The sequence below is a fragment of the Copadichromis virginalis genome, linkage group LG4, assembly GCF_057382275.1.
Source record: "Copadichromis virginalis isolate Kocher_CV1m ecotype Utaka linkage group LG4, C_Virginalis_male_GT1.1, whole genome shotgun sequence".
Classification (NCBI taxonomy): Eukaryota; Metazoa; Chordata; class Actinopteri; order Cichliformes; family Cichlidae; genus Copadichromis; species Copadichromis virginalis.
Genome location: NC_140621.1, coordinates 16,756,677 through 16,767,655, shown reverse-complemented (window position 1 = coordinate 16,767,655; position 10,979 = coordinate 16,756,677). Strand labels below are relative to the sequence as shown.

Genomic DNA, 10,979 nt, shown 5'->3' with positions numbered 1-10,979 from the left:
GCGCACCTCAGCTTGGCAGAGGACCAGTTATAATCCTCTGTGTCATAGTTGGGTGGGCTCGAAATTCTTCACTACGGAGTTGAGCCGGGCACGCGCAGGCAGAGGGGGGAACTCGCTCGTCGTCCAGTTGGCAAACTGACGAAGAAGTTGTCTTCGGAAACTTGAAGGGTCAAAACAGAGCCACCATGACTTCGACTAACATGTTTCAAGGGTTGGATAGTGGTTCGAAACCGAGTTCAAGGTAAAGACAACAGCTGCGCGGCTTGGTTATGTGCGAATAAGAGCCGCCAGTAACGTTTTATTCCGACTGCAGCCAGGAGCTCGGACAGTTAGCAGCCCAGAATTTAGTATAACGTTGCCTGTCAGAACTTCGTAGGTTTTTTTTTTCCTTCCACTAATTTCTTTAAGCATATCTCGAACACGCAGTGCTCCCAGAAAGCTTAAATGTCTGGGTGGACGCTTAAGTGGAGCTGCAGTGGTTTGAGTTAGCAAACTTGTTAGTCATGATAGCTTTCGAGCTAGCCATTCAGGCGTTGTCTACTGCGCCTGCGGAAGTGTGAAATGCTCCTCGGAAGGCTCTTCTTTGTATCCGCCAACAGAGGCGTTATGGTCACACTTTCCTTATAGCAAGAGGTTCGGGTGCTTTTTTTTTTTTTTTTTTTAAATCTCGAAAGCACCAGTTTCCGGATCAGCTCCCCCAAGTAGAATGATCAAACTTTCAATAACGAAAGAAAGTAAAGCGTCTGTCTGATATAATCTATAGCAGACAATGGTTTCCATGCGTATATGGCGCCATTCCCGAGTCTATAATCAAGTAACCTGTTATTTAGCTCAGTTGGCCCAGCTAACATATTTATAGCCCGGTTACTTAACGTTTCCTACAAGTCTTTGAATGTAAGACATGACAGTAACAGTAGACTGTAAACATGAATCCGCATTCTGTTTATTTAAAGATTTAACTTGTATGTTAATCTGTAGGGTGTTGCAGCCTCCTGGAGGTGGCTCCAGCAATCTGTTTGGTGGCTATGAAGAGGACTCTGCAGCATCAAAAAGACCCAATAAGATGGCCTCCAAAGTTTTTGCTCCACCAGAGGAAGCCCAGAGTGCACCGAAACGCTCCAATCCTCCAGGTGAGATTAACCTGCTGGTGGCTGATGCTTTGGCTTTTCTGTCTCTGCAAATCCATGTTCAGAGTGTGAAAACTATTACTACAATGTTAAATTTCCACTGTAAACATGTTGGCTGTTCTCTGTGCCTGCACATAATACACCTGCTCATATTACTCTGGTATAGCTGGGTTTATTTACAGTTCAGGGTACTTGATTGCCCTGATGGTCATAAATATTTTTCTCTGAAATGGTCAGAACATTCTTGCCATTTAGCAAGTGCACACAGTATGCAAAACTAAACTGGGTATGTGCTACATCTGGTACAGAAGAGTGACTCTTTATGAAATGGACACAGAAATTGCATTTTATTTTTTTACCATTGCTGAAGATCGTGTCACTATATGGTATGTTGGTTAATCTTTTATAGGTGGAAAGAGTAGTGGAATATTTGGTGAATCTGAGCCTGCTGCTCAACCACAGAGACCCATGCCACCAGGTGGACCAACCAGCAACATATTTGGGCCTGCAGGCACGGGACCTGCCCAAAGTCCAAGCCGAAGCCACCCAAATAAGCCAAAGGTACTTTTTGACTTGTATTTTATGAGTTGCAGAACATTTTTATTCCAAGCCTGTGCAAAAAAAAAGTCTCTTTAGTGAGGAATACATAGGTTTGCGACAGGCAGCACTTCAATAATAATCTCTAATAAATACACACTAACTGAGCCCCACCCTAACACCTACCTGTCTGTGCCTCCAGTGAGACCGGTGGTACGGTAACCTCAGAGATGATCTCTAATTTGCATAGATAGTGACTGCAAACCTGGCTGATGTCAGCCTGTTATTGTAGATGTCTGTGATTACTAATCAGCAAAGGTGTGTTTAAGTCAGCACGAAAGCCTGAAGCCACCTCTAGCTTTAGCACATTGTTTAATGACTCAACAAAGGTCCTGATATTGGTAACCTTTGAGTTGTAGGTACTGAGGGTCATTCAGATTATTTGCAAAAGTAAAAAAAAAATGTGGCAAACATAACCATTATGACCTTTAAAACTAAAGAAATGTATGCAGTCATGTATAATAATTGCACTTTCTTGTCCTGTTCTCATGTCCATTTGACATTAACCCATTAACATTATTAATTTCAATTTTAACTGTGTGCAGTGAAACAAGAACACCTGTGGGGGTTTTTTCTTTCTTCCTTATCTTTACTGTTTTGTTTTTTTAATACAGGACAACCTAAGTGTGGGACCTGAACCTGAATCACCAGGTGAGTACTGTACATGTTCTTTGTGTATAATTTCTTTGCATTATACTATTAAACTACCTCTGCTAAGCCTTGCTGTTCAGACAGATCAGATTTAATCATATTGTACCGTTTTCTAAGTTTTACACCCTAAACTTTTAATCAGTCTTCAGTTAATGAGAGAGAAAAATAAATTGAGTCTATTTATGCTCTCATCTGTGCATTTCCACTGCTTAACTGCATATAGCTTCATGCAAACAATAAAAATATGTGATAGTCTCAAACTATCCTCAATCTCTGCAATTCTTTTTTTTTTTTTTTTTTATTAAAAGCTTACTAGTTTCACTTAGATCTCAAATGTAACAAATATGTGATTTCCCCCTCCTCTGTTAGTTAGTGAACTGCACTTGAAAACGGCAGGGCTTGTGGTGTCTTACATGAACTCAAGCTTTCTGGCTTTAGATTATAATTTGGTACTCCATGCTCTCGTCTAATGATCATCACTTCTGAATCCAAAAAATCAACATGGTGGTGTCCATCACACTACACACAACACATACAGTGCAAAAACCAGGGGGTCGGGTCACGGTGGCTGTGTCCAATTTGATATCACATGTCAGTGTGTTTGTTTCAGTTCCTCAAGCTCCTGAAGCCAAAGCCAGCCAGCCTGAGGCGAAAGAAGAAATTGCACCCCCAGCCGATGCACCAGCTAAGGAAGAGCCACCCGCTGCCATTGCCGCTGCTGTCTCGGCACCCTCGGAGCCTGAACCCACACCTTCCTCATTTCCTGATGACACTTCGCCGAAGAACCACGAGCCTCACCTGGGACCCAAGCCTCGCTCCCACAACAGGGTCCTCAACCCTCCTGGAGGAAAATCTAGTGTGGTGTTCTACTGATCAGCTGAGCGTGCCACCTCTCCGAATTTGTGTCCATAAACCTCTTTGTGTGCTCCCCTGTTAATCTTCTCTCATTCCTACACTGCTCTTTTGATGGAATGTGATCTGTACACCTAAATACAGCCCAGTTATTGTTGTTGTTCACACCTGACGCCTGGGCTCATAAGTTGTCCTCAATATCTTGCACTTTCATCCCTCGTTTTTGACTTCCTGCCATCTGTCTTCTCCTTGATATTCTTCTATAATGAAACATGCAATCATTGCAATCACCAATGAGTCAGCTGAATGGTTAGCTGTCACCTTATCACTTTAACTGTAACACAGTTTGGTTTCAACTTTGCAGTTACTGTTTTCACCGTTTGTGTTACAAGCATTTGTAAGAGTAATTTGTCTGGAGGCACAATCATCTAATTTTTGTGTGTAATTTTTCTGCATCTCAAGAACGGTTTAGAGTTTGGCATACTTGCACAATTTTCAGATTTAAAACTGACCTGCAATTTGGTTTGGCTAAAAACTTCACAGCAGACATTTGCCCAAATTTTTGGGAGCTTTCTGGGGTGAACACAGCCTCTCATCAGTTTAATTTATGAAGTGCCAGATCTTTATTGGATGACCACTTAATTTCAGAATTTAAGAAACAATCCATGTGACTGAGGCCTGATATAAGCTTGGCATCCTTTCATCTCTCTAGCCTTTTTGTTAATTATGCCTTACTAAAAACGTGTACAACAGAGCACAATCTGTGATTAGGAATTGAAACAGCTGTTTACTCCCCAGATGTTTCTGTGTCCTCAAAGAAATTCCATTTTGATTTATGTGAATGTATTGTGCAGGTACTTTCTCTGCTTCGCCCTCATTGCTTGCTTTATCTGAGAACATAATCTGCCTTCTTTTAGCTTGGGGTAGGCCTCAGTTTATGTTTTAAATTAAAACGGCTTGAAGACAAAGTGAACTCTGGACAAGCGTGCGGCCTACCTGAAGTCCAGGTGGGCTCGATGATAATCACATTTTCACACTCATCTCGGGGCAGACCTGTGGTGTTCTGGTGCCAGCCTGTCTCCTCCGTGTCGATGTGCCTGGTAGGCAGTGAGCGCAGCAGAAGAAAGAAATCCTGTGTATTGCAATAAAATGGTTGTTTTGCAGTAAGAGTTTGTTTACTGTGTCTGCATTCATCATCTACTAAAAACTGAGAAACACTCAGGGGTGATTAATTTAAACATGTACATTTTGTTAAACTGGAATTCGTCTCTCCCGTTGATGCTTATGAGGATTTGTGTAAATCTGACATACAATCCAGTGTTGTCTGTCCCATTTTGAATCACTGACAGTGGTGCTTTTGTCTGAATTTGTCCTCGGGCAGCACTCTCTGGAAGCCGCTTCTTTTTTTCTCCCCACATACAAAAATGGCCACTTCTGCCCGGAGGGAGTTTATTTTTGCTTCGCAGCCACAGAATCTGTATAGAATTTTTAAACATTTCTATTTGAAGCAACGGTACAGATGACAGCACATAAAACACTGTTTGCTTGTGTGTTTGTGTATAAAAACTGTCCAAAAGTTGATTCTGTTCATCTGGACGTATCATTTTCAGTGGGAGAAACGTTTCGTCACTCATACAAGTGACTTCTTCAGTCTCAGCTGACTGCAGGTTTCCTCAATCTTATAAATAGAAGAGTTACCTCATCAGGCCAGGACTCTGCAGTCTATTTACACCTACAGGGCAGTGGACACTGTTTCAATGATGAGGATGTAACATCCTGGATAGGGAGGAACGCTGGTTTAAGCGGAGTCAAGGAGGTCATCTCTGAATCGAGGAGGGGGCCTAAGGGTACATCTTTCGCCATCTTACAAAGCTGTGATTGCAGCCATTCCCCAACTCTCTGAGAATGGTACTCATGGCCATTGATCAGTGGTCTTTGATCAGTGGTCATGAGAATTTGCATAATTAAGATTAAGGAACTGACCTCCCAGCCCATTATTCCTTCAGTGAGCTGGTTTCAGTCATTTTGCAAATGTACTGTATAAGACTGGGGAAAGCTGCAGTCAGCTGAGACCGAAGCAGTCACTTGTTTAAGTGACGAAAACTTTCTCCCACTGAAAACGCTACGTCCAGATGAACAGAATCAACTTTTGGAGATTTACTTACCTGGATGATTGAGAATGTATTAAGATGTATAAAAACTGAGATGTTCAGAGGTCTTCCTTCATGGTATCGAGCAGCCCACACAAAACAGGGTCTTTGTGTTGGTTTTAATGTAGGTGCTGATGTTAACCACCATGTTCAGCAAACATCTATCAGGTCATTCGACTTGTTAGCATCCTCCTGAGCTGAAGGTGGTGGCTATAAGTGACTCAAACATGACAAAAATGGGTTCTGAGTGACTGGCTGGACAAAAATATTAAATAGCTTGACTAGTTAGAAATCATGAGGAGCAACAACTCCATGACTGCTCTTCTCTTATGTGGGATATATTAACAATGGACAAGCCGTTTGAAAATATGATGTGAAATCACTTAAATAACCTGCTGGGTTTGCTAAAAGTTAAAATATTTATACTACTTTGGCTGATGGGTTTTGCACATCACTTTTAACTTATTAAGTGGATATTAGTGAGGGTCATGATAATCAATTCAATTGAGTAATGGGTTGATTAAGTCCATTTCCAGACTAAGAGAAAAAGTCAGTGAACATATCAGTAGGTTTAGGTGTAGGCTAATCCATGTCTGGTTATGGATGTTCACTGACATGGTTTCTTCTTACTTGGATTTATCCAAATGTATGTAAGTTTTGGTCTGTTGAGCCTTCGTGTAGCACCAAGCAGTAGACCTAAACCTGGATGTGCTTCTGGGTTCTGCCTCTAATGAAAACGGATGAGTGTAAAATGCAACCATTGTTTGTAGTTTGCTGCCACCTACTGAGTGAAACTGTTAGTTACCCGTTCAGTTTAGTAAGAAGCATTAGTGTTTCACAGCCAAACACAATAGTTTGCAGAAAACGCCTGAAAATATAAACATGAATTCTTCCAGGGATAATATAAAAGACAAAATTAGGGACTTCTTTATTACTATGACAGACGAACAGTAGGGTGCACTGAAAACAGGGTGCCCACATGAAAACACCATGCGTTCACTTGGCAGCATTACATCATCGGTGATTCACATCTGCTTAACGGAACTCATGGCAATGATCAAGGACTGTGAGGGTGGTTTCGGCCAAGGGCCGGGTGTCAACTTGGGGGAGAAATCGGAGCACTGTGCATGTTGCCACAATTCATGCACCCAGCAACTGAATCATGAGGGGCCAAAAGATGCACCAGTGCCTGAGCCCACCAAGGACTCCACAAAGGAGTGTGACGTGTGCGAGGCTGAGCCCTCTGCACCTTGTAATGATGTGACAGTGGAAGCTCCACTGTCAGGGGAACAGTTGCTTGTTAAAGAGCTCATAAAGGCAGTAATCACACATGCCTCAAGAGAGGCCAATGTGTCGCCATCCGATGAGATTCAGCAGGGTCTCTTCATAGCTCTGTGGGCGCAACTTAAAGAAGAAACTCTAAATATAAAAAAAGAGGATCAAAAGTCTTGCAAAGGCAATTTTCAAAGACATTACAAAGGTACTGGGTATTACACCTAACCTTGTTATCATTGCGTTGGCTGTACCTTCGCCGTACCAACAAGTGGTGATTTCGATATTCAAAGACCACCTGTTTCGAAAGAAGCGAAACCTACTTACAAGGTTTTTCGCATGGTGTGGAAAAACAGAGGATGATGAAGACCAGCTACCAGAAACTGACAATATCTCCCAGACACTTTTGAACGAATTTAAAGATATTATATTTCCAATACCGGGAGAAAAATCATCATCTGGAGTTACTGGCAGATCTTATGATGCTGGCAAAAATGAGCACGTGAGCGCACTTATTCATGGTGTACTCTCACATGCTGAAAAAACGTCCCGCTACAAACCTTCAGCTAAACTACACAAGCTGCTCTTTGACAATGTGGTGTCTGATGTCAACATCAAAGACCTGTATGTAGATGAAAAAAAATTAAAAGGTCTCGATAAGGCCATTTACCAAGAGCTCCAAACACTTTGCAAAGAAAAACCTTTGTTAAAGTTACTGAATGACAGGAACCCCTTAATGCGCAGGGTGACGGTTCATACAATTAAAAATCACTTGATCAAATCGTTGCAGAATCCTGCCCTTAGGGCAGCTGGAGAGGTTCAAAAATACAAGTCTTCTGTGGAAATGTGTATTGAGGACTTGGTGAAGCAGATTGTCGAAAATGCAGACTCACCCTGCTCTTCTGAAAAAGCTGATACTATCGCCAAACAGTTGTTCAGTAAAGTCTGGCCTCGAATCAAAAGGATTCCAATCCCCGCTGTACATGTGATATTCCTCAGTAATATGATGTACAATTCTCTCATAGAGAAGTGGAAAGACCCAGATGTAATGCTGACATTCATGGCATTAGACCACAGATATGTTTACGAGCTCATTATTAGGGTCTACAAAGAGCATGCTGTAACCATATTAGAAAGTGAACCTTTCATCAGAAGCTTCTTTTCCTCTGTGGGTCGAGCTGTAGGGTTCGCACACGCACACGCACAAAAAATTTTGGGGACATTACATTAACTTACATTAATTTCCTGGAGACTTATCCTGACTCTACCCATCACAAGTCCCTGCCTGAACCTTACCCTAACCCTGACTCAAGCCTTCACCCTAAAATTGAATGATTTACCTTGCAATTTGTCCCCATAAAGTAGGCGAGACCTCATAATATGAGTGTGTAAACAAATTTGTGTCCCCACAACAATAAGTAATACATGACCACACACACTGACACCCACACAGCAATATTGGTATGGCAGGGATCAGGCCCACACAATGTGCTTACACATGGCCCACATACCGCAAAGAATGACGGCCCTTTGGTGGCCCAGACCTGGTTTGCCAGAGGTGGCCCACACATGGGCCAGCACAAGGCCAGTTTCAGACACCCTGGTCGTCCTGTGCTGGCCCATGTGTAGATTACCTCTGGCAAACATGATCTGGGCCACCAAAGGGCCGTTATTCATTGCGGTATGTGGGCCATCTGTAGGTGGTGTGCAGCCACGGGCCAGTTGTAGACACACTTCTGGCCCTGTGCTGGCCCAGAACGGTTTCAGCTCTGGCCCCAGATGTCAGCATAATGTGTACCTTAATCAAGCCATGCAATAACAACATGTGCCAGAACATGCAAAACAGTGCAAAAGTAACATGCTGAAACTCTGTTCAGACAGTGAATGGACTGATTTTTATGTAGCGCTTTTCTACTCTCCCAGATTACTCAAAGTCCCGGCTTGATACCAGATCCTGGCCAGACCTGCTTGGTATGTGGGCACTAACACACACACAGACACAGTTACTTTACCAACTGACCCCTGACCCCTGAGCTCCTAAGTGTCCCTCAAACCTCATTCAGGGATCCACTCCTCTACTTCACTGTCACTCCCTGAAAACTCACTGTCCTCACTTTCTGAGGACAGAAAGTGCACATTCCTTTGGTTTCCTTGCATAAAAAGTTTTTACATCCATGTCCTGTAATTATGAGTAGATTCTAAAGTAAAAAACATTGACTATGATCATATAAATGCACACAAACACATCTCTACACACATATCCAAATGCATTATATTGCCTGAAAAAAATTGGGCTAACTGCGCAGTGTTGCCTTGAGGCAACAAATGAAAATGAACAGTTTTACAGTATAAATAAATTTTAAAAAGTAGAACAAACAATCAAATATGCTTCTTAACATATTCATGCACATACAAGTATTTTTTAATATAAATTTATTTCACTATAAACATGTAAAATAGTGATCTTTATCTTGCCTCCTAATGAAGATGTCTCTCATGTAGTGCAGCTTGCAGAAAGTTTTTCCTCCCCACTGTCGCCGAGTGCTTGCTCAGAGGGAATTGTCAGATTATTGGGGTTTTATTTTTGTCAACTAATACACAACTCAGGGCTCGCAAAATCGCTAGCCCGACGTCCCGGAGCTAGCGATATCTTCGGTCGGGCGACCAAAATCGAGCTCGCAAAATCGCCCGTCGGGCTTTATGATAACCCGACGGGCGATTTTGCGAGCCCTGCGATCTTATTGGGCATTCCAAATTGATTTTTTTTATTCATTAATAAAGTCCTAAAAAAAATTATATTGTGAATATTGCATGTTTTCATTGTCACACAAATGTGTACATTTTCAGCCTAGACTGAACATGTGTGCTTGTCTTCTATTCAAAATCAAACATTTTAGTAGCAACCATTGTATTAAAATATGGCAGATGTTTTACTCTGATTACACAAACTTTATGTAGGAGTAGGTCACAGATAAGAGGTATTTATTTGTAAATTTGACCTCTGACCTCACAGAGATACAGGACGACAGGATATGTGATATTAGAATCCACATATATTGGTATATAATCTCCTAAATGTTGCAAAAAGCAGTAAGGAACATAGCTCTAAATAACATTATCATCTTTTTGACCCTCACTATAGTCTGTATGACAAGTCAGAACAAAAGGTCGGAGGTCAAATGCGGCATTAAATCCTAATGCGGTACATTCCTATGTTGAGAATACACACCACACTTGTAAGAAAGTTATAAGTTAAATTATAAGGCTTTTTTAAAGGTGTTTCTCTATGAAAGCAGTTAAGATCATTATGCAAATACATAGGGCAGCAACTGGGGGACCCCAAAGTGCAAGCCCACCCTCAGTATATTGGGGTCTGGAATAAAACTAGAATTAATTAAAAATGTGTAATTAATTATTTAAAAATAGAAATACAGAGCATTTTAAACTAAGTAAATGTATATTTTAATTACTTATTTATATATCTAGTGAACTATTTCCTGACATATTCAGTTATTTTGCTACTTATCAGCAGCAGTGCTGTGCATCCTGCAAATTTCGTTATCGAGTAAATTAAGAGCAGTATTGCAGATACCGATACTTTTAACCTATAAAGGGAGCTTATGTAGGGGAGAGCAGTGTGTTATTATTTATGAGCTGAATCATCGTACATTTGCCAAGTTCAGAACACATTTTCATGAACACCAACACAACAATGTTGTAAGATTAACAACCCACAGTAATATACTAGTTAACACAGTTTTCTTGTGTATTGATACTGTGGATTTTTAGAGACCTGAAATGTAAATGTGCTGTCTTTAAAGGAGTTTGGGTCAGCTTCTGTTGTGTAAGTTTGTTATAGGCTATAAAGACTTGGAATGAAAATATTTTTAATAAAAACAAGCTTTTAAAAATGCACAGTTCGGTGGGATATAGTGGGATTAGATTGGCTGTGTCTCGGTGTAATCTGTAGTCCTGCGACAGACTGGCGGTCTGTCATTGTGCAATTGCAGAATAAATGTATGGATGGATGGACAATGGGATACATGCTGAACTTTGAGGATAGAAACAAAGTATCAATCCAGTTGTGTTCGTATTGATCCAATTATGAAACCATAGATCATATTAAAGGGTTAGAACCTTCCCAGGAGTGTCCAGCCTACTAAAATTACTCCAAGAGTGCAGCAATGACTCATCCAGGAGGCCACAAAAGAACCAGAACAACATCTAAAGAACTGCAGGTCAGTGTTCATGATTCAACAATCAGGTAGAGACTGGGCAAAAATGGCATCCATGGGAGAGTTCAAGGAGAAAACCAAGGTCCCAAAGGCCC

General features: G+C 41.4%; 1 protein-coding gene across 1 annotated transcript; it reads left to right on the top strand.

Moving 5' to 3' along the window:
* The first annotated feature begins 47 nt into the window (after positions 1–47).
* jpt2 (Jupiter microtubule associated homolog 2) lies at positions 48–4,394 on the top strand. Its single transcript, XM_085453882.1, has 5 exons — positions 48–241; positions 979–1,130; positions 1,537–1,688; positions 2,339–2,375; positions 2,986–4,394. The coding sequence occupies exons 1-5, from the start codon at positions 186–188 to the stop codon at positions 3,246–3,248; spliced, it is 660 nt and encodes a 219-aa protein (XP_085310008.1). The 5' UTR covers positions 48–185; the 3' UTR covers positions 3,249–4,394.
* The last annotated feature ends 6,585 nt before the right edge of the window (positions 4,395–10,979 follow it).

What these genes read in the sequence shown, in the direction of transcription:
- jpt2 (XM_085453882.1), top strand. Translation starts at nt 186, where the DNA reads ATGACTTCGACTAACATGTTTCAAGGGTTGGATAGTGGTTCGAAACCG. An exon ending in GAAACGCTCCAATCCTCCAG is followed by an intron (nt 1,131 to 1,536) that starts GTGAGATTAACC and finishes AATCTTTTATAG; the next exon opens with GTGGAAAGAGTAGTGGAATA. An exon ending in ACCTGAACCTGAATCACCAG is followed by an intron (nt 2,376 to 2,985) that starts GTGAGTACTGTA and finishes TGTTTGTTTCAG; the next exon opens with TTCCTCAAGCTCCTGAAGCC.